The sequence below is a fragment of the Ailuropoda melanoleuca genome, chromosome 14 (genome assembly GCF_002007445.2).
Source record: "Ailuropoda melanoleuca isolate Jingjing chromosome 14, ASM200744v2, whole genome shotgun sequence".
NCBI lineage: Eukaryota > Metazoa > Chordata > Mammalia > Carnivora > Ursidae > Ailuropoda > Ailuropoda melanoleuca.
The window spans coordinates 30,186,084-30,208,762 of NC_048231.1; the positions used below are offsets into that span (position 1 = coordinate 30,186,084).

Below are 22,679 nucleotides of genomic sequence, written 5' to 3' on the forward strand. Positions count from 1 at the left end.
TAAAACAAAGACACCTGCGAAAGGAGAAAACAGAGAGGTGGAAAAGAAAGAAGAACAAAAGCAAAAAAAGGGTAGGGAGACGAGTAAGAAAGACAAATGAGTCTTTGAAGGACGACCAAGGAGAAAGCAGCACAAGCTCTTTAGTCGCGGTTACGGACCTAGCCCAAGACCTGGTATATAAAAATACTCAAGGTGAGTTTGGGGAAGAAAGAAAAGAAGAGAGGGTAGAAGGAGGGAAGGCGAGAGAGAGAAGGGGGGGGAGGAAGGGGACTCATGGCAGGCATGGCAGGCCTCATGCACAGTCATCAAACTTTGCCTCCGCCATCACCCAGAGCTGTCCATACAGTGGCTGCCTACTTATGATCCACATTAACTTTGAAGACCAGAGTGCCACATGGGAAGACTTTTTACTTCTCTCTCTGTATCACAGATCCTTGACTGAAGAGGTGGCTGTCCATTTTCTACCCAAGGTTCTGAACTTTTTCCTTTTCTGATGACGCATATTCCATCTCAGCTCTAGTTGGAGCTGCACACTTCTGGCCTCTCTGTGTGGTCTTCTGCAGTTCCTCAGAGTGCCAGAGCTCACCTTACTGAGTCTCCTGAAAGGACATGAAAGTGTCCTCAATTAGTGAATGTCCTTCAACACAAAAGGGCAAGGAGCACCCTGTGGATTAAGCAAATAGCTTTCAAATCACTTGAGATACAAGCAGTTGAGATGGTTTAGGAGGGTCTAAGGGGAAAAGGGCTAGAGCAGGAATCAAGGAACCTACATGCCTGTCTACCACCAGGTCAAGGGGGTTAGTCCATTCCCCAGCCCCACCTCAGGTTCTTCATTGTAAAGAAAGTAATTGGACCTTGTGACATAATCTCTAAATTGTTTCAGACTTATATGGTCTCTATGGGGCATTATCAATAAAATTCAATAGAACTACCTCCCTGGGACATCCAGAAGGTATTGAAAGAGTAGAAATGTTGCTAGAACCCATATTCCCAGTTTGTAGAAAGAGCCAGTGATTTTGGGGTGCCAGGGTGGTTCAGTCAATTAAGTGTCTGACTCTTGATTTCAGCTCAGGTCATGATCTTAGGGTCATGGGATCCAGCCCCAGGTCAGGCTCCACCCTCAGCGGGGAGTCTGCTTAAGATTCTCTCTCTCTCTCTTCTCCCTCCCTCTCTGCCCATCCCACCCCCCACCCCCCCTCACATGTGCGTGCTCTCATTCTCTCTCAAATAAATCTTAAAAAAAAAAAAAAAAAAGAAAGAGAAGATGATTTCAAGTCTGAAATGAAATGGAAATCCCAAGGGTAGGCTGAAACAAATGGGGCCACTCTGGTCCTTCAAATTCCAGGAACTGTTTATAAACTGAGTTGTGGCTCAGGCGAATGGTTTAGATATTTAGAATATTTGAGGTGAAGAAAGGCATGGGCAATTTGCTGCTTGCTAGGATAATAGGGAAGAGAAGCACCAAGCATTTCCACGTGCAACATCTTATTTCTCAAAACAACAAGGAGGTACCATTATTTCCATTTAACAGATGAGGAAAGTGAAGTTCATAAAACCTAAGCAACTTACTTCGGGTCACAAGCTGGTAAGTGGCAGAACTGGAACCCAAATCCAGCTCTGTTCAGCTTGAATCCCATTGGTCCTCCTGCCTCTCCGGACTGACACGATTACACCCAGGTGTCTGAATTGTACAGAGCAAAATTCCTATAAAGAACCTGAGTGGTGTCCAGTTCACTTTTCCATCCTCTGGCGTAAAGAATGCAGACATGCTTTGAATTGAAAGTGATGGCTATCTGGCCAGGGGCCAGAGCAAAGAGTTGTGAGAGCAGGTCAGAGCCAGGAACAGAGTAGAAGCTGGATAAAAATTGGTTGAGGAGTTGAGTAGGAGCACCTGGGTGGCTCAGTCAGTTAAGCGTCTGCCTTCAGCTCAGGTCATGATCTCAGGGTCCTGGGACTGGGTCCTGAGTCAGGCTCCCCACTCAGCAGGGAGTCTACTTGTTCCTCTGCCCCTCCCCCTTCTCATGTTTGCATTCTCTTTCTCTCCCAAATAAATAAAAGCTTTTTTTTAAAAAAGGAGTTGAGTAAATATAGGATTCAGGGTTAAAATTTTCTATAGGTCACGAAAGAAGGTTCTCAGGCTCTGAGAGGCCACATGACTTGCCCTAGGTCAAGAGAACCTAGAAGAGTTCTCTCTTTTTTCCAGAGAGAGCTGGGAAAAGAACCAAGCATGTCTAGACTTCTAGACTAGAGCAGTTCCCACCACATTACCATAACTCCTTAGGCCAACGGAATTTTTTCTATACATTTAATTAAATGCAGTATACTTTGGGGGAAAATGAATGCTAACCTCCAACCCAGAACATTTATTTGCCTAATGGGTTAACTAGAAAATGACTCTGCTGCTTCAGGAAGCTACTAGGTGGCATGGTTAGTGCAATTTTCAGTTTTCATGTTAGGCTATGAGTCACTTCTGTTTATCTTAACATTCTTTCCTCGCATGTGGTATGTGCAGACCATAATCACTGAGGATAGGCACCCCATCACTCACTCAAGGAAGTGACTGACACTCTGTGAGTGGATGACTGAATGTGTTTGATCATCTAGGTCAAAGCCTGGATCCTCAGTCTCTCATCCCCAAGGGGCCACTGCTGCATCCCCAGCACCACTTCTCAGAAGGACCCCCATAGCTCAATATCCAGCACCAAATTCTCTCTTCACACACACACACACACACACACACACTTCTGACCATCTTCAGAATACCTCCAGCTGATGTCTTACAGTCATCACAAGTTCCGTCCAAGGTATCGGTGTCGTTGAGACCTATGCATTTACGCCACTGTATGTAAATTGTACCTCAGCAAAAAATAAATAAAAATAAAGAAGCAGGCTTAAAACGGAATTCATCTTCCCCCACTACCGACACTCCTCCTGAAATATTCTTTGGCCTGGTTCTGGGGGTCCCTTAGCCTCCAAACCCAATACGTCACCAAGACCTATTGATTCCATCTATTTCAATTCTCTTGAATTTTTCCCCTTTTCCTCAATTTTCTCTTGCAGTTTCCATGATCACATTCACTCACATGACACGGACCACCCACTTTGTGCCAGGCACTGTGCCAGCCCCTCAGTCTATAGTGATGAGCAGCATGCCGTGTCCTGAAGGAGTTTGCAGTTTAGAAGTCCATGTGGCGGGGCGCCTGGGTGGCACAGTGGTTAAGCGTCTGCCTTCGGCTCAGGGCGTGATCCCAGCGTTATGGGATCGAGCCCCACGTCAGGCTCTTCCGCCATGAGCCTGCTTCTTCCTCTCCCACTCCCCCTGCTTGTGTTCCCTCTCTCGCTAGCTGTCTCTATCTCTGTCGAATAAATAAATAAAATCTTTAAAAAAAAAAAAAAAGAAGTCCATGTGGCAATCACAACCTTGGAGATGCAGGTAATGCAGAAGGAGAGATTTGGTCTACACAGGAGCAGGGGGTGGGGTGCCAGGGCATGGGTCTGGAAAGCTCGTAGAGGAACGGACCTCTGACGGGAATGTTGACAGATGAACAGGCATCTGCCAGGTGGGTAAAGAGGAGAAATGCCAAGGAGGACAGCTCTAGCAAGAACATCTGGAGAGAATACACAAGCCTTTCAGGTTCGGGGAATTTGTTTCAGAATTGGTTGTAAAGGAGGGGCAAACAGTGGGAGATGGCGTTGGAGAAACAGGCAGGGAACAGACTGTGGAAGGCTGTGTCAATCACGTTCGGGCATTTGAACCTTAACCTGTGGGCAGGGTGGAAGTCAGTAAAGTGTTTCAAGGAAGAAACTAGTCAGCTTTACTCTTTAGAAAGATAATTTAGAGATAATGATCTCTTATGTGAACAGCCACAACAGTTTTCTTGACTTCCGCCTCTCCCATCTCCACACACCATTTCCAAAATGATCTGCCTAAAAATGAGACCATGTCCCTTCCCTAATTAAAAAGCAAAACAAAGCGAAATAAAACCCCTACCATAGCTCCCCACAGCAGACAACAGCAATTCCCAAACTCAAAAGAAAATTGTTCCTGGAGATGTTGATAGTTGTTCTAGCGGGGGAAACATCCCCTGCAAATAAGTTTGATTAACCTTTATACAAAATTAAACATGTTTCCTTTTTATTGCAGAACTTCTCAGAGCCTTTAATTTTCTAATGTCAATTGTGAATCTTTAAAGAGGAGATTCAGATTCCCCAATTTATGAAGCAAGTGAACTCTTGCATCTGAGAGCACTGGCTAGCACCTCCACGGACCAGTGTTCTGTGAAGTGCCCGCCTCTCCAACAAAGTCCGAGCTCGATTAGATGAACAGGACATAAGTAATCTGGCCTCAACCTCCATCACTCCCTGCCACACATGTGTCCCTTCATCCCCTGCTCTGACCACACTGGTCTTCCAGAACCCTTCCCTTCCTCCTGCTTGAGGAATTCTTGGTCATTCTTTAAGGCATAGCCAAATATCAACTCCACTGTGAAAACGCGGTGTATGGGTGACAGTTGCAAGGATATACAAAAGACTGAAAAGACCAAAGGCTGCTATCCATAAAACCACACTGTGTTTCTTAAATTCCATATATGAGTAAAGAAACAAAACAGATGAACATAGGGGAAGGTAAGGAAAAATAAAATACGATGAAAACAGAGAGGGAGGCAAACCACAAGAGATTCTTCAAAAAAAAAAAAGATTGTATTTATTTTATTTGAGAGAGAGAGAGAGAGAGAGGGAGAGCACAAACCAAGGGGACAGGCAGAGGGAGAGGGAGAAGCAGACTCCCCGCTGAGCAGGGAGCTTGACTCGGGGCTCAATCCCAGGACCCTGGGATCATGACCTGAGCCGAAGGCAGATGCTTCACTGATTGAGCCACCCAGGCGCCCCTAAGAGACTCTTAACGCTAGGGAACAAACTGAGGGTCGCTGGAGGGGAGGTGGATGGGGGGATGGGGTAACTGGGTGATGGGCATTAAGGAGGGCACGTGATATAATGAGCACAGGGTGTTGTTTGCAACTGATGAATCACTAAATTCTACCTCTGAAACTAAAAACAAAAACAAAAAGCAAAAAAACGAAAACCAGAAAACCCCCATACTAGGTACCATTTTGGAATAGTCTGGGTGAATAATTCTATAATCTGTCAATCTGTGAAGAGTGCATGACTACGTTTTACAAAGAAAGGGAAGGGCTGTTGCTGGCAGAGAGAGCCTGGTCTCTGGAGACTCTGCACTGTCCTGTATTTAAAGGGAGTCTGGTTTTTCCCAGCCTCTTTGCTCCAGATTACATGAAGAATCTAGGCATCGTGTCCAGCCCCTGAATGCCATGATGGACTAGGGACAAAGAAAGGGCTAGAAAAACTGGGTTTTTTAAAATGTATTTCTGGGAATGAGTGGGGGTAGCCTGACTCCTGGACAGGGGCTGTTGAAATGAAGGAAATTGACCCAAGAATGGAGAGACTAGCGATCAGAAGGAACCCTGAGAAGGAATCCTCATGAAGAACAACCATAAGGAAGACCCAAGGTCAGATCACCAGCTGAAGATACTTCCTTTTTTGTGCAGGACAACAGGAGAAGAAGGAGAAAAAGAAGAAGAAAAAAAGCCAGTCCTGGCTCTATTCAAGAAGGGATGTTCTAGAGCCTGGGGAGAAATTCTGTGTGCTGGGAAGAGAAGACAAGAGGGGCTGGAAGGGCTGTACTTTGCCCTCAGACCCCACTGTGCTTTCACCGGTTGGGTCCTAGCCCTGATCCCCTCCTTCCAACTTTGGGATGGAGATCCGATGGTGGGGGTGGAGGAACAAGTCAGAGAAGGAAAAAGGAGAAAGAAGAGAAGACAGGGAAGAAATGGGAAGAGAGAGCGGAGGGGCGAAGAATTCCTCCTCCCCGAGCGCATGACCTCACTCAGAAGCACAGCACGGAAGTGGAGTTGAACCTCCGGAGAAAGAGTAAGACCACCAGCTCCATGTCCAAGCTCCGTCCCTTCTTTCCCACCTCAGCCTTCAGCAGGTTGTTGAAGCGCTGAGTGAAACCTGGTGAAAATGAAGAATGAGAGCCACCTGGAAGCAGTTTCCCGAGATGCAAGCACGCAGGGAACGCCTGTGAGAGCAGAGTATTCATGGAGCATCAGCAGAGCATTGGCTCGGTATTAGCGGGAAGGAGCGACCGCCTCTCCTCCCAGGCCTGCCCCATCTAGAGACGCTGCTCTAAGTGAGGCAACCCACTCCTTTTCGTGTGCCTTATTGTCCCCAAATCCTTACAGGATACCTGGGAACTCTTCACCACCTGCTTGTGAGAAGTCCTGGCTTGTATGATGAAAAATGATGCCCTGGAATTTTTTAAAAACCGGTATGGAGGACCCTAAGAAGAGAATACATTCCAAAGTCCCAACAGGGAAAAAAGCAGAAGGCAAGGGGTTCTAGCTCTCCCCAAATATGCATAAATTCTGAGCTGAAAAGATCCCGGTGACTAACCATGATTTTCCTGGAAGAAGTAGATGATTTTGATAGTGCCTTTGCACAGAAAACTTCAGCAGTGTTACTGGACCAGGCGTGAGTCTGCTTTTCAGAAACACGGGCAAAATGCTGTTTGGAAATGCCAGGCTTGGGGTGGAAATCTCCATGGGGCATTTTTCAATGCAGAACCAGCCAAAAATAAAACAAACCCAAAACATAAGACTACAGGTTACTGTAAAGAGCTAAGTTATTTGCAAATGCCACAGCCTGGCATCCCATCCGTGATGGCTTTCTCGGTAACATTTTTAAGAGCAGGGGATGTTATATTTCACAAGTATAACAGCAATCCATGTTCCACGTTACAGATAAATTACAAATGGTTTGTGATGTGGGGAAACAAAGCCAGAAGAAATTATTAAATTTCCTTACTACCTACAGCCCATTGACAAGTCCTTCAAAGGCAGAGTGACATTCCTCGTAATTTCCTTTATCTCTAAACCCCCCAAGTGTATGGCTCACCGATTTACATCTGAAGAGTCTCATGACTCAGGCTTTACTAGGCAGTAATAAATGATCTTTTCCCAACACTAGCTAGGCCCCCTCAAGGTCCTAGAAACCTTGCTTCCAAAATTCCTTAGAGACTTACGCTGTCCCAATCCCGCTCCCAACTTGAAAGTATATAATGGGCCACTCCTCATGACCCCGGGGCAGCTCTTTCTGCCCCCGGGTCCTGCCCCCGGGCTTTAATAAAATCACCTTTTTGCACCAAAGATGTCTCAAGAATTCTTTCTTGGCCATCAGCTTCGAATCCTTACATCTTTCCTACATCAGTTTGTACATTCAAATGCAGAAGAACTCAAGGCACCTGTTTTAGAGTTTTTAAAGTAGAGTTGCTATCTTGTGACAGGCCAGTTCTGCAACAGCAGGTGCATTCTGTAGAACAGTGGAGAGCAAGAATTAGAAAAACGGCTAGGTTGAAACCAAAACAATCCTCCCCAAACAAAAACTACCTTTACGTGACATCAAGCTATCCAATGACTCTCAGGCCCTAAATCAGTTATAATGAATTAGTTAATCTTGATAAACTAGTTTCATAATGACCTTGATGTTTGCATCTATGTACAATTTATCCCTACCTTCATTTTACAGTATTGCTCAAGACTATCCTAAATTCCGGGATGCCTGGGTGGTTCAGTAGGCTGGGCATCTGCTTTCAGCTCAGGTCGTGATCCCAGGGTCCTGGGTCCAGCTCCCTGCTCACTGGGGAGCCTGATTCTCATTCTCTCTCTCTCTCTGCCCCTCCCCCCACTCGTTTTCTCTCTCTAGTAAATAAATAAAATCTTAAAAAAAGAAAAAAGAATATCTCAAATTCCTGAAAAAAACAAAAGTTCTGTCAGTCACTGCCTAAGAACACGTAGTTCCCCTCTATGAGAAGACACCAACAACAGCAACTTAGTAGCTCATTCCCAAACAGTTGAAACCTGTTTTCTCACCCACATGATTTCTTTCACTGATGGCTGCAGGCAAAGATTCACAATGAGGAAGCATTAGCAAGTCAAAGATTCTAACTGGCAGCTGTCATCACGAAAGCTACCAGTGATAAATCTTGCCTCTTTTATCTTTCTGTTGCTCACAGATTCTAATCGAGACATCAGCTATCTGTTAAAATAAAGGCACTGAGAAATCTGAGCACAAAAATACTGATAAGAAAAACTCTGTATATTTGTGGTTGACAAGCATCAGCCCGTTCCAAAATAATGAAGAGCTTTAACAACTGGTTTTTTTTTTTCCTAGAAAAGAAAACACTGCATTTCAAAGTATAAAGTGTGTTGGGGTGCCTGGATGGCTCAGTTGGTTAAGCATCTGCCTTTGGCTCTGGCTCAGGTCGTGATCCCGGAGTCCCAGGGCTGGGGGCCCTGGACTGAGCCTACATTGGGCTCCCTGCTCAGCAGGGCATTTGCACCTCCCTCTGCCCCTCACCCTGCTCATGCTCTCGCTCTCTCAAATAGATAAATCTTAAAAAACAAAAACAAAAATACAAAGTGTATTGGGGCGCCTGGGTGACTCAGTCAGTTGAGAGTCTGACTCCTGATTTCAGCTCAGGTCATGATCTCAGGGTCTTGAGTTCAAGTCTTAGGTCAAGCTCCATATTCAGCACCTGAGTGCTTGAGATTCTCTTTCTTCCTCTCCCCCTGCTCATGCTCGAAGTAAGTAGGTAAATAAATAAAAGTTCTCAAAGTACAAAGCGTACCAAAGAGAAAATTTTCACCTAACATTGATTTTGTTTCAATGTATTTAATAATTGTAAGTAGAAGCATCTTATACTAAATTTCAAATATGTATCTCTAGATGCTCATGAGAATTTTTGTTGTACAAAATAGATGTCTTAATAATTAGGACAATCTAACCAAATCATTTTGTTCACACTGCTAAAAGGCACAGATCCCATTGTAATGCAGTTTTGTCTCTGCGTAAACCCTTGGGCAACGATCGAATCCGTAGACTGTATGTCTTGTTCAGAAACTGGCTGAACCGAAGTTGGGTGGGCAGTTGTTCAACCAAAGCACATCCCCCCTAAAGACAAAAACCTTCTGCGAACAGGATTTCATGTGTTGAGAGGGGAATAGAGAATACCTGCTTCTTTGTCGTATCATCGCTCTCTGGGCTCACGGCTTACCAGCTGAAGAATTTATGCACGTGAAAATAAACAATCAGGCCACAAAAATACATTTATACCACTGAAAATGAACTAATCAGACCTGTTCAAATATTTTCACCATCTGGAAAAGTAACACCCCAAGGGCCAAGACAGTTACCTAAGAAAATTTCTAAGTACATTACCCAGGACTGAGAGGTAACAGGCAGGTGGATTCCATGCCAATTAGAAAATGTTATGATTGGCAAAACACTGTGAAACTCTAAAATTGCAGTTTAATGGAAATGCTGGCTGTCATCCCCTAAGTACATTTCAAGGAATCACAAAGCTTTAGCATTAGAGGCAGCTGAATGGAAGTTTTCAACGGTGTTGAACCCAGAAGATTAGGAGGTAACACAAGGACTTTTGCAGGTGTCCCAGCTCTTCATGCGGCACCCCTTCTACCAAGGAGCCCTTCATTCCTCAGGACCTGATGGAGCCGACCAGAGCAGGGCTCATATGAGAGGCTCTCGGCCCAGCTCGGGGATGAGGCAAAGTCGACAAGCTCCGGCTCTGAGAGCCCAGGTATCTGAGCCCAAGGGAGCAGCCCCTCCCATCAGACTCCAGGGAAGCACAACGCTGTGACTCAGAAAGCAAGCTTATCCCCAATCTTGTGAATATAAGGTTTCCCAAGGGGTGGGGGAAGCCAACAGCTTTTTGGGTCCTGGGAGCCTCTATAACTGTTTCCCAAATGTTTTGGGTTTGGCCTTACGATACACACTTTGCCCCAGGGCGTTTTTCCCTTAATATTTAGGCCCCAGTGTATTTTAAGGTAAATTGATCCCACATGCTTCTGATTCATTTACACTGAACTTATCAGACCATGTTTGGAAAGAGCGATCTGAGGTCCAAGAAGCCCTTTGAGCCTGCTTTTATGAGTCTCTCCGTGCCTTTTTTTCTTAGAAGCAGGAAGCCACGTTTTGACGTGGACAAATAAAAGGCGAGCCCCAGAGACTGAGGTCTGGTTCCAAATGTGGCACCTCTGAAACCGATGGGTCCTCAAATCACCAAGACGCAGCCTTCCTTCCTTCCGTTCCTGACATTAAAGGAAACCTTACCCTTGTGCTGTGTTGAGCGGGAAATTCAGAGCTGCCTGGGGCCGAGCTCACCTAAACCATCAGTCAACATTCCAAACTCCACAATGATCCCTGACACCCAAGCCTCCCAGACGAGGGGAGCCCCAGGCTCACGGCCACCTCCTGCTCTTTGCTCTGCGGAGAGCTGAGCAGGGGGCCCCGGCACTGGCAAGCCTGTAGGAAACTGTCCTTACTCTTCTGAGCTACCAAGCCCAGGCGTTCTGAGCCATTTGTTGTTGATGCTGTTAGCAACACCCCTTGAAACCGACTGCCCGAAGGGAAGTGGCTTGGATGTGCTTTGCTTTAGAGGAAAAAGAATCACCAGCTGAGAGAAATGCTGTCTGGGGGAGGGAACCAAAGATGCTCTTCCCTCCACTGAAGACCCAGCTGTGGAGGATCCATGAAGCCCCTGCTTGCACTGTTGACTCTCTTTGCCCCTGCCTGAGGTGCTGAGTCCTGAAGGAAATCCAGAGTCTTTGATCAGAAAAGGGATGATGAACCCTGCCTATAACTGAAAGGATGCTAAGGGCAAGGTGACCGAGGCGGGGCCGTATTTGTCCCCCCTCGCTTTATGGGGCTTATAACAAGCACTCTCAAGTCCAGCTATTTACTAGAGATTTTAAAAGTCCCAAGGCCCAGGATCTACCAAAAACCAACTAAATCAGAATCTCTGGGGGCAAAGCCCAAGAAATCAGGCATTTTTTTTTTTCTTAAAAGCTCCACGAGTTACCCTACGTGGCAGTCAGGGTTGGGGACCACTGATTTAAAGTACCATGACTACACTTGTGTTCTGGAAGCGTACTTGGGAATAATCTACATGCCAGAGGGCTGGTTAGTTGTTTCCTAATTGAATGAAATAGGATGCAGGTCCGAGCTAACCCCTACCTTCCCCCACCTCCATTCCTCTGCCCCGCCCCCAACTCGCCATCACGTACCTGAGTTATAAAGGACTATCGAGTTCTCCAGGGAGTTTTCAAGTCCATGCACAATACACAGGTTTAAAGAGAACTAGAACCAACCCCAAATGCTGAATCATCTACGATAGCCAAAATGAACCAAACACAAGATCTCTTCAAATATTTAATCAGTTTAGAGACCTCTGCCTTCCAACCCAGTTGGGTAAAAATTCTAAAGAAAGCGTGATCAAGGGGTCCTCAAAGAAAACACTGGGGTAAAAGGGAGAGGAGACTGGGTTTGGGAAGTCAGAACAGAACATGTGTCTTAAGGCCTTTTTAAGGAATTCTACCGCTTAATTTTTAAAAAATACTCAAAATGCTCAAGAAAGGATTAAACAGTTATACAAATTTGAGGACAACAAAAACTTCTTTTATGGCTGAAAATGCCACACTTGGTTTTGAAATAGACTCTTTAAAAACCCTTAGATCCTGCTGGGGTTTCTTTCCATAGCCTTCTCCGTGCATACAAGAAGCGAACTAGCTGCAGCCAGGGGGCCTCGGCAAAGAAGCAATCAGCGGATCAGCAAGAGACAGAAGCCATGAAGAGGTGACCGCAAGCCTTTCACAGTCTTTGAACATGGACTCAGACCCCAGCGAGCCTAATCTATTTCCCTTGAAAAATATGAAAAGAAACTGAAGGCCTTGAAAAATCACCGTTGATCTCAGGTCAGGGTGCCAATAATACTTTCCAATAACTGCGTCATAAGAACTGGGGAAGCATGTCCTTCAGAGTGATGGGTCTACCACGATACAGGCAGGGTCAGGACATCGGGGCCAACTCCTCGGGAGACGGTCCGCAAGAAAAGCGTAACATCTGTCCCACTTTACTCTCCCTCTTGTTTCTTCTCTTCTCCTGTCCCTTGGGGCTGCTGAGAGACAGTGTCAGTGGCCCCCCCAGCCCGGGGCTCAGAACGGGTACTGGGACACGTATATCCGCAGTCGGATCACAGAGCTGCCTCTGAAGTTGATGACGGTGTTGACAGTGATCATTTCCAAGTCCAGCTGTATGTCCCGGGGCCCTTTGATGGGGCGTGTCATCACCAGGGTGGCACTGATGGGACCCGTTTGCTGTGGACAGAACCGGGGATACCAGTTAGACAAGGCCTGGCCAACGTAAGGGGGCAGGTGAGCGGGACCCCCGAAGCCGTTAAGCAACATGGGAGAAGGTTGGGGAAAGCCATCGTTCTGAGGGCACCTCTCGTGCAATCACCAAAGTGGAAGGCCGGGTGATCTGGCAGCAGCCCGCCTCTGCAGCCCCAATCGGGGGTCTCCCCCTTCAGCGCTGCCATCAACCTGGACCTCCTCGGTGCCACACTCTGCCCTTGGCTCTGCCCACGTCCCAGCTGGCTTTTTCCTGCTAACCCTCCAGGGCTCACCCAAACTGTCACTTCCTCAGAGGGGCCTTCCTTACTTCCCCCAACCAATTCAGGTCCCCCTGGGACCCTCTGCCCCTGCACCCAGTCTGCCTAGGGTGGAAAGCACTCACCACCGTGTGGCACTGTCCACACTAACGGGTCTGTGTCTGATGTCTGAGTCCCTACCAGACTATGAGCTCTGTAAAGAGCAAGGACTGGGATCAGGTTTTCCACCGCTGTCCTCCCCCAGAACCCAGCCTGGTGCCAGGCACACAGTAAGTGCTCAGTAAATATTATCTTGAATGAAATAATGAGCAACTGGCGGAACTAACAGCATGCCATAGGGCTGTGGCTTCACGGCTCTGGGGCTCGGCTATAAAATGAGGGTTTGTACCAGATCACAAGTTCTCCAGCCAACAGCCTCCAGGGCACCTAGGACACTTTTTCCTAAACTAACAATTCCAGGGACCCATTCCAAGATTTTCAGCTCAAGTGGATGTTTGGATGATGCCGGGGAAAGTATAATTTGTTTACAGGCCTCCAGGTGCTTCTGATGTGCAGCCGCCGCAGGAGCTCCCATTAGACACCCTGTGGGTCCCTCCAGCCTCACACCACCCTGTGACCCTAGTGCTGAAGCCCTAATGATTTCATGTGAGCTCTTCTCTTCCACTGAATCTTGCTCTAAGGCTTTTGAGGAGCTCAGCAGGGAGTCAGCTTCTCCCTCGGCCTGCTGCTCTCCCTGCTTGTACGCGGGCCTTCTCTCTGACAAATAAATGCATAAAACCTTTAAAAAAAATCGAGAAGTGCTGATCTAAAAGCACAAGTCCGAATCTGGGGACCCTGGCTGTCCTAGAGGTATGTGTCATTATTTCCCCATTTTCTAAATAAGCAAACCAAGGCCCAGTGAGGTTAAGTCATTACCTAGGGTCACCTGACTAGTAGGGGCAGGGCTGCTGTCTGACCCCCAATCCCAGGCCTTGTCCACTGCACCACAGTTATCAGAAGAGACTGCTAAGTGTTTTACTTCTTCTTCTGAGCGCTGCCCTTGAGGCGAGCGCTCACGGTCCATGCTAGATAGTGGGCTCCTGGAGAGGAAATGGCGTGAGAGAACAGGGAGATGCGGGACTAGCACTTTCTATAAGCGCCAGCGCCCAGCAGTGCTCAGAAACTGAAAGCAACAGGCTTGCAAAATCAAGAAGCTTGGCTTACTAAAAGCCACACCACGAGTTTTATCTGTCTCCATAAAGGGAGGACTCCCCATAAAGATCCGACATCCCTGAGCTGCCACAAATATGACAAGGGCGGGGCAGGCAGGTAGGTGCTGGCCAGGTACTGGGACCTCCCCTGTCCCCTGGGCTATCAACAGCCTGACACCCATGCCATTTCCTCTTGGCATCCGCTCCCTCTGTTCCCGTCAGCATCGGCGCAATTGGCACCTCCTTACACAGAGGATCGCTGGGACTTCCTTGTCGACTCTTGCAAAACCTCAGAGCACTGGGCCAGCGTTTCAGAGGGACAGGCACACAGGGAAATGCCCGCGGCATTTACATATACAAATATCTCACCAGCTTTCACTGTTTGCAAGAACAAAGGCCAGGGGTTGAGGACCTGGAGCTGTGGGCAGCCCTCGGGAGGGAGACCTGCAGAGCCCAAGGTCCAGGAAGGGACTGGAAGGACTGGGAACTTCCAAGTTGTTCACTTGGGCTTTCCTGGTAAAGGTCTCCGGGGGGTCACTGCCTCTCCCATCTGGAAGGAACCCCAGAGGTCAGCGGGTCTGAGGTTGGCCAGGGCCAGATTGCAGCAGCCTGTGGAAGGCCTGCCTACAAGCCCATGGGAGGACCCAAGCACCTATCAGGAGAGCTGAGGACAGCCACCTTCCCTACTCGCTACTCGTTAGGCTTTTAGGGCATAATCAAGGCATTAATGAAAGAGGCCTCCTGAGAGCCCCTGGTCACTGGGAGGCTTCATGGTCACTGGTGCAAAACGATGCTGATGGGGTGGGGGTGGGGGGTTATGATCCCAGGCGTTTGGCCATGACCTTTTGTACACCTCTTATTTAATCCTCATGCCCCCACCACGTAAGTAGCTAAGTACGCTACAGAAGGGCCCCAAACTAGCACATGATACCGGCGTGTCAGAGCCCCCAAACCCTGCTCTGTGATAAGGTCTCAGGACCTCTCAATTTCCTGACCATCCCACCGCACGGACTCCATGCAAGCATCGCCACTTTACATTGTAAATATTGGCCTGGTGGTGTGTCCCCCTCCCCACCGGTGTGGGTTCCTCAGGGACAGAGGCCACATCCTGTTTGTTCCTGGACTCTCAGTGCCTGACTCAAAGCCGCGTATGTCATGCTGCTGAGTTTATGTTTGCGCTGCAAGAAGGGATGAGTGTGGCCGACCGCAGCGACTGCAGGTTGCAAACTGCCCACCCGATGTGTGTCTTCTTGGCCTTTTGCTCTCACGCGACTCGGGTCTGTTCTGAATCGACCTATGGGATGGCCCTGCCTGACGGCTGGCCAGCAAGTCAGCTTGCCTTGGACCTGCCACCTGACCCACACATGTCATAGAGTAGACAGTAGACATGCTTTGGCAGTCTGAACCCCAGGACCGTGCTCCTTCTTCTGGCCCTAATTGTGTCCCCGAGGCACCTGGCCAAGGCCAGTCAGTCACCAGTCCTCTGTCCAGGGCTCTGAGTGAGACGGGCTGCCAACAGTGCTCCTGAAAGAGGCATGTGGGTGTGCATGTGTGTATGTACACGCGCCTGTGTGTGCACGTGGGTGTGTGTGGTTTGCCTGCTGTGTGCTTGTGACACAATCAGCAAATCTCAGGGGGGGAAAGCCTGAGTGGCCATCAAGCCCCCCACACGATGCTCTAGTCCCTTGGACGGCACTGCCAAGGCTCCAGGGCTGGGAGCTCATGGCCTCCTGACAACAGTAACAGCATCTGCCACAGCAAAAGCAACACCACTGGGGGCACCTGGGCGGCTCGGTCGGTTAAGCATCTGACTCTTGGTTTCAAGCTCAGGTCATGATCTTGGGGTCGTGAGATCGAGCCCCACATTGGGCTCCACACTCAATGTGGAGTCTGTTTAAGATTCTCTCTCCCTCTCCCCCTCCCCCGCTTGAGTTTGCGCTCGTGCTCTCTCAATAAATTAATAAAATCTTTTGAAAAAGAATATTACCAATACAAAATAACTAACACTTATTGAACATTTTCTACTATTACTAAATGTTAAACTAGACTTTCTTGTTATCTCAATTTCTGCTGCATCCCAAAGCTAGAAGAGTAGGTGAAAATACCCCACATTCTAAAGGGAAATGTACAGATTTTGATACCCTCCTGACTGGGTTCGAATCCTGCTCTGGGGCTTCCTAGCTGTGAGACCGTGGGCAAGCTCCTCGGCCTCTCTGTGCCTCAGTGCTCACATCTGTAAGTTGGGATGGTCATGCAGGCCCTATGTCACAGGACTGTTGGAAGGATGAAGGGAGTGATATATGGGACCCAGCTGGCGTGATGCCTGGTGCGTGCTGAGCGCTATATAGGATTTGGGTAGTTCCTGTAGCTGTTACCCGTGACTTGCAAAGCAGTGGCCCAGGCCGATCTGTTTCTCTCACTCTCACCACCATGCTACGTCAAACACACTTAGCAGCCCCCACCTCAAGTCAGAGGGGGTTTCAAGAGAACCGTTCAGGGATGCGGGTCCTCTGGGGTTTAAGAGTGCAGCCAGCGGTGCCTGACTCTCCTGGAGTCTACAGACGACGCCCAGATACCTGGAACCACAGTGAGGTGAGGGGCTTCTGGGGAGCTCCCTGTTGGTGTGCCTGCTCTGCCGACGCACCACCACCCCCTCCCCACCCACAGGAAGTCTGTGGGAGGCACAGCACCAGAAAGAGGCTGGGAAGGTTTGGGGTGGCAAGTGGCCATCAAGGGACCCGACTGCCCACACAAGAAAATGGTCAGTGCAAAGTCTCCAGGGAAATCTCCAAAGAATCCATAAAGCATCCCCGGAAAACATGAGCATTTGGGTCTCTGTTCCAGACACAGCACCAATGCCTGCTTGCAATGGCAACAAGCCAATAAGACCCCAGTCCCCCTAACGCTCCCCTCCCTTCATCCTGGAGAAAGAGCCAGAAGCAGCATCGTCAGTGGGAGGAGGGGAAGAGGAAGCTGGCACAGAGGCCAAAACCCCTCCACGCCCGCCCCACCCCTGAGCAGGGGAAGGGGGGAAACTTGACACTGAGTGAGAGACAGAGAGGTTGAAGTTTCCACTGCAACTGGCTAGGACTTGATACGGGAGAAGGAGACAATTCAACAGTAAGTCAAAGCACCTGTCAGTCCTGTGGGATTAACCTAGCCGGCACCCACGTGTGCCCAGGTTTGGAGCCAGCAAGGTGAGAAAAAGGTTACTGAATGTTTCACCGCTGCTAAATCCTACGTGCTGGAGAGAAACAGTTGCCCTGTGTTCCACGTACTGGACTAAGTAGATGATCTCATCTAATTCTAAAGTAAATACTATTATTATCCCCTCTTTACAGATGTGGAAATTGAGGCCCAGAGAGGTTAGATAATGTGCCCAAGGTCACACAGAGGGTACGTTGTGGAACTTGAGTGAAGCGGGTCAGCCTGGTTCCGGAGCCCATGGAGAACAACCATGGGTGCCCCCTGATGGAGCTGCAGCTCAGACAGAGGGGAGCGTGGAAGGCCCACCTTGTCTGGCAGGTTTCTCCGTCTTCCTGCCTCCATGCCCATGGCTGCACAGGGCCCCCCTACGGAGCCTGTTCTCTCTTCCCAGGCGCAGTCAGAAACCACCTCCCCGTCCCTGAACGTTCCTTCAGCCTTGGGAGTCCTGACAGCCTCTTCTGAATAAGTACTGAAGAATGATGGCCCTTCCCAGTGTCCCAAGAGGGCACAAGCATACAGCTCAGCTTTGTGAGTTTCCAGGGTTCCCCAGGGGCTGTGACAATGTGAGTCTGAGAGGAAGCCTCCAGGAAGGGTCTTCGCTCTTGCCCACTCTACCTGCGGGACAATCTGCCTCCCCCTGCATCACTGGGTATCTCTCACAAGTCAGCCTCATAGGGAACATTTGGGTCTAGAGGGATTTTAGCAGGTGGTGATCTAGTGAATGAAATCTCGCCCCGGTAAAGTCACCTTCCGAGGATCTTCTTTTCTGCTTGGGGAAAAAATGCAAGGCAAGAAGTATCACTGATGGTATTTTAAATCCCCAAAAGGGGCATCTTTGCACACTATGGTTGGGCCCCGCTGTGTCTGTACAAATGAGAAGCCAAACTGGAGAATGCCAGGGGGCCAGGCTTCTGCTCCCGAGGGCAGCAAGGCCACCGCGGCTCACAGGATGTGGGTTTCTGCTGGAAGCGGAGACAAGACAGACAGAAATGCAGCTCTATCCTTCTCATCTTGCAGAAGCGCCTCTACCTTTAACTCATTCATTCCATCTTTCCCCAAAGCCTTTGGCCCTATTGCATTTGTCTGCAGATGCTGGCTCCATGGACTATGTTACTACATGTGACCTGGTCCTGTTAGGGTCTTGCCAAAAACATAGTAGTGAGGATACAGGCAAGATACCAGCCCCTGGGACCTTCTCTAATCTGTTCTAACCTCTGCTTCTGAGACTCCCCCGTTTTTAGAACATCCCAGCCCCAGAGGCAAGGACTGGAAGATTCTGCCAGGAGACAGCAAGAGGGTTGTAGAGACCTCAGATAGGCGGTCCTCTCACAGGACCAGGGGCGGGAGGCTCCCTTCAAAGTGGAGAAGCTTCCATGGCCCTATAGGTTGCCTCTGGAGGACCGCATGCTATAGTTGTTAGAAATGCAGGGTAGAGGGGGCTGAATAAGGGCCCCCTGAGATCTCATGCCCTGTAACTACATCCCCAAAACCTGTCAATACTACCTTATAAGAAAAAGGGATCTCTGGGGCACCTGGGTGGCTCAGTTGTTAAGCGTCTGCCTTTGGCTCAGGGCGTGATCCCAGAGTCCTGGGATCCAGCCCCACATCAGGCTCCTCCGCTGGGAGCCTGTTTCTTCCTCTCCCACTCCCCCTGCTTGTGTTCCCTCTCTTGTTGGCTATCTCTCTCTCTGTCAAATAAATAAATAAATAAAATCTTTTTTAAAAAAGAAAGAAAAAAGAAAAAGGGATCTCTGGCCTGTGATTAAGGTAAGGATGTTGGCTCATGGAGATTATCCTGGATTATCTGGGCAGGCCCTAAATCCAATCACACAGGAGCGGAGAGAGAGAGACAGGGAGATTTAACACACAGAGAACCAGAGGCAGTGTGTCCACGGACGGAGGCAGTGACTAAAGGGACATGGCCACAAGTCAGGAAATGCTGGCTGTCGCTGGGACTGAAGGAACCAAGGAATGGCCTCTCCCCTAGAGCTCTGGAGAGAATATGGCTCTGGGGACACCTTGGTTTCAGCTCAGTGAACATGATTTCAGGCTTTTGGCTTCCAGAACCATGAGAAAATAAATTTCTGTTGTCTTAAGCCACCAAGTTGTGGTAATTTGTCACAGAAACCACAGGAAACCGATACACTAGGCCTCAACCACTGTCTTCTGAAAGAGATTCCCCAGAGAGGAAGCTCCAGAATCCACTATTTGGATAAGAGCCCAAATTCACCCTGAAATGTGAAAAACACGGCTCTAAAGCAGGGGTCTCCAAAGACGTGCGTCCACCCCTGAGTGGCAGGAGATGGAGCTCAGGAACACAGGGGCACAGGATTACATGTGCGTCATCAACAAAGAGACGAATGTATTTTAGGACGTGTGCTCTAAAATGTTTTCTTGATACGGCTAAGGCAGCGCTATCCATCCACCTTCCTACGGTGATAGAAATGCTCTTTATCTGAGCTAACACAGCGGCCACAGGCGACCACTGAGCTCTTGAAACGTGGCCAGTGCCACGGAAGAACCTAATTTTTCATTTCATTTCATTTTAGTTCATTTAAAATTTAAAGAGCCCCCATGGCGACTCTGTTGGACCACACAGACGGCGCCCACTTCTGAGAGGAAAGCCTTTACATTTGCTGCAACGGAAGTGCCACAAGAGCAAGGATTTGGGGATTTTTTTTCACTACTCCAGCTCAGTTTCTGGAAGCGCATAGGAGGCAATAAATATTTGTCAAACGAGCGGATGGATGACTGGATATGTGAGTGCCTCCTCCAGGCAGGACAGAAGACTGCAACGCAGTCTAACTTCTCAGGGCGCAGACAAGGAGCATGTGGAGGCTCACAGAGGAGAGGCAGTTTTCACACAGCTGCCCAGAAAGTCATAGGAATCAGAACCTCAAAGTCCCGACTCCCACCCACTCCCCTCTTCCCACCCACCCCTCCTAGCTGCTCTCTGACCCGTTTCTAGAAGCACGTGCCAGGCTAACAACATAAACATTGTTAACGATGGTGACCATTCCCTCTTACCCGCATATAGAATTCTCTGCCCTCGTTCCCAGACTTGATCTGGAAGATGTAATACGCCCCAGGGTAGCGGGTGGTGGCTTGCATTTGGAAGATGTCGGCAGGAACAGAGCGTCCTGACACCACATCCATATCCCGGTACAGGATGGTGAAGGGTTGGTCTCTGCAGCCAGGATTCTCAGCAGGACACATACAGCGGCTGTTGGCAAGGGAAATCATGCATGAATGCGATAAATCCTTTCCAGATGCTCCTTGTACCTACTTCCTCCCTTAACACACTGAAAAGGAGGCTACCCCATTTTTATCATCCGAACGCTGTAACTGTAGATCCCCTCTGCCCCGGGTCTCACCTAAAACCTCACCAGGGTGTAGGTGAGCTCTCTGACCCATCAGGTATTTCTGCTGCTAGAGTATAAACCCTAGATATCTGCTTTGCACATTCTCTAATGCACTTTACATCTGTCATGTGTTTATTTGGCAAAATGCTTCGCTGGTCATGTAGCCCTTCACTTCCGCAGACGTTCATACTCAGGAAGAAATTCTAAAAATGAGAAATCACATGAGATTGACAGGAACTCGGTGGTCCTTGTACATTCTCTACAGCACTTAGCATGGGCTGTGCAGAACGTCGCTTCATCTTTTCATTCGATAAACAAGAGCTTAGAACTCACTAAACTCACTGTGAGACACAGCGTTAGACACTTTGGAATTGCCAGGATCAATAAGATTCTGACCTCAAATAGTTCATCTTCTTGTAGGAGAAATAAATCATGGACACAAATATCTCTACTACAAAACGGCTAATTTGAAACACTAGTAACAGCATTGTCATAACATGAAACCATTGACTCTCTTTCCCAACGAAGGCCTGTTGTAGAGGCCCGTTGATGTCTCCCTAACCACCCTATCTCTCACCTCATCCCTGAGACTCCCCCAAAGGGTCAGAGTTCACAACAGGATGAGGACATCTGTGGGTACAACGCCTTGATGGGCAGAACTGGGAGTCAACCTTGTCTTGTTTCCGTTGCTCTCCTCAAACTTCTGATCTATGTTCAAAACATTGGTTGGTTCCATCTCCAAAACACAGTCCAAGTCCACCCACCCTTCACCATCTCTTTTATCACAGCATTGCCATTCAGGGCACCACCGGGTCTCACCCGGACCTCTGGGGTGGCCTTTTAATAGGTCCCTCCCCCGTCAATCCATTACATGGCAGAGAGAGCGCCCGTCATCAGAAAACCAGATTCTGTCTCTGTCCCGCTTGAAGATCCTCCAAGGGCCACCCCTTGCAATGTGAGTAAAAACTAAACACCCACTTTAGCCTGTAAGACCCAGGGGATCTGGCGTCTGTCAATTTCCCACCAGTCACTGCCCACTTCGCTCACAAGTCTGCAGCAACCGAGCCTCCTCTGGTCCCTGAGGACGTCAAGCTCCCCACCACCTTGGGTCTCTGTAGGTGCTGTTCCCTCTGCGCTTCCACTCTCTGTCAACACTGGCTCATTCTCTCATTCCAGCCCACATGCCATCCCTCAGAGGAGATTCTGGACTCCCCAGTCTAGACCAAGTCCAACCGACATGGTCCTTTTATAAATCCCCATTCCTCTGGCTCACAGCTCCTACCCCAATCTATGATTATGTTTTCGTTTATGGAACAATTTGCTTAATGGCTTTCTTGTCCACTCTCAGAAGAGCAAAAACTACAGCGCCTGACACAGGTGTCCAGCACAGAACTGGAGCTCAACTGACACCGAATAAAGGAACATAGAAAAATTATTTCTAAAGTTTTGTTTTTTAAGGCTGATCAAAACAGCCGAGCTAATACGTCCCGGGTGCCCAAATGCCCCTTAAAATGTCACGTGTCACGCAGCAAAGAATTGCTTCCCAAATTAAGAAGCTTGGAGGGCGTGCTGACTGAGGGCAGCTGAAGAGGGTCACAAACAGCTGGGGGACGCGGCACTGGAGCTCAGATCTGAAAGATGGGGTGGATCCGTCTATGTGGCGGTGGAAGAAATGCCTTCCATATGGCAGAAGTGGGTGCGCGAAAGTCAGGAGGCTGGCCGCTGCAGGGTGTGGGTAAAGGTGAGGGCAAGTCCCGCTCGGGTTGGCAGGCGTACAGGACACACAGACAAGGACACGAGCTGGAAGGGGGTGGCTGGAGTCGGGAGGAACAGGTCCTGGAGGCAGGCAGTTTTCAGCGGCGTGCCAGGGACCTCCCAGGCCACAGTAGCTCAGTGCTAAGCACTGAACCGGGCCAATTCCCCGGCTACAGACAAGGGTGGCCGGAGGATCCCCGGGAGAAGCAGCAATGGGAGCTGGGAGAGCAGCCTGACACTCGGCTCTGCTCAAAGGACCCTGGAACCAGAAAACAAAGGGTTGCTTGAAGCATAGCTCTTAGCATGGAGGGAGGCCATCTGCCATGGATCCCCGCCTGCCTGCCCCTGCTTTGTCCTCTTTCGCCTGTTCTTGTACAGAGCAGGGAGCACCCTGGTAAGCCATGAATGGCTCTTGGAGGCTGCACTCCTAGAGGACAAGACAGATGTGTCTGATTCATCTCTTTATCTCCAGTGCGAGGAATGGGTGTTACTCGGAGTAGTAAATGTGTGGCTGGAAGAAAGGAGGGCAAAAGATGTACGTGTGTGTGTGTGTGTGTGTGTGTGTATGATAGGCAATAGGCCAGGCAGGGGCACTCTCCTCTCCACCACACCGGCAGCCTCCTG

At 48.9% G+C, this 22,679-nt stretch overlaps 1 protein-coding gene across 2 annotated transcripts in view; it reads right to left on the reverse strand.

Moving 5' to 3' along the window:
- Positions 1 to 11,291: 11,291 nt before the first annotated feature.
- The window catches only part of FBLN5 (fibulin 5), a 77,856-nt gene continuing 66,468 nt past the window's right edge, over positions 11,292 to 22,679 (reverse strand). For both annotated transcript variants that reach the window (XM_002928950.4, XM_011236913.3), the window contains exons 10-11: positions 19,966 to 20,161; positions 11,292 to 12,248 (exon numbers count right to left, since the gene is read on the reverse strand). In XM_002928950.4, the coding sequence (XP_002928996.1) occupies positions 12,087 to 12,248; positions 19,966 to 20,161 (358 nt within the window). In that variant the 3' untranslated portion in view covers positions 11,292 to 12,086. The remainder of the gene's footprint in view (positions 12,249 to 19,965; positions 20,162 to 22,679) is intronic.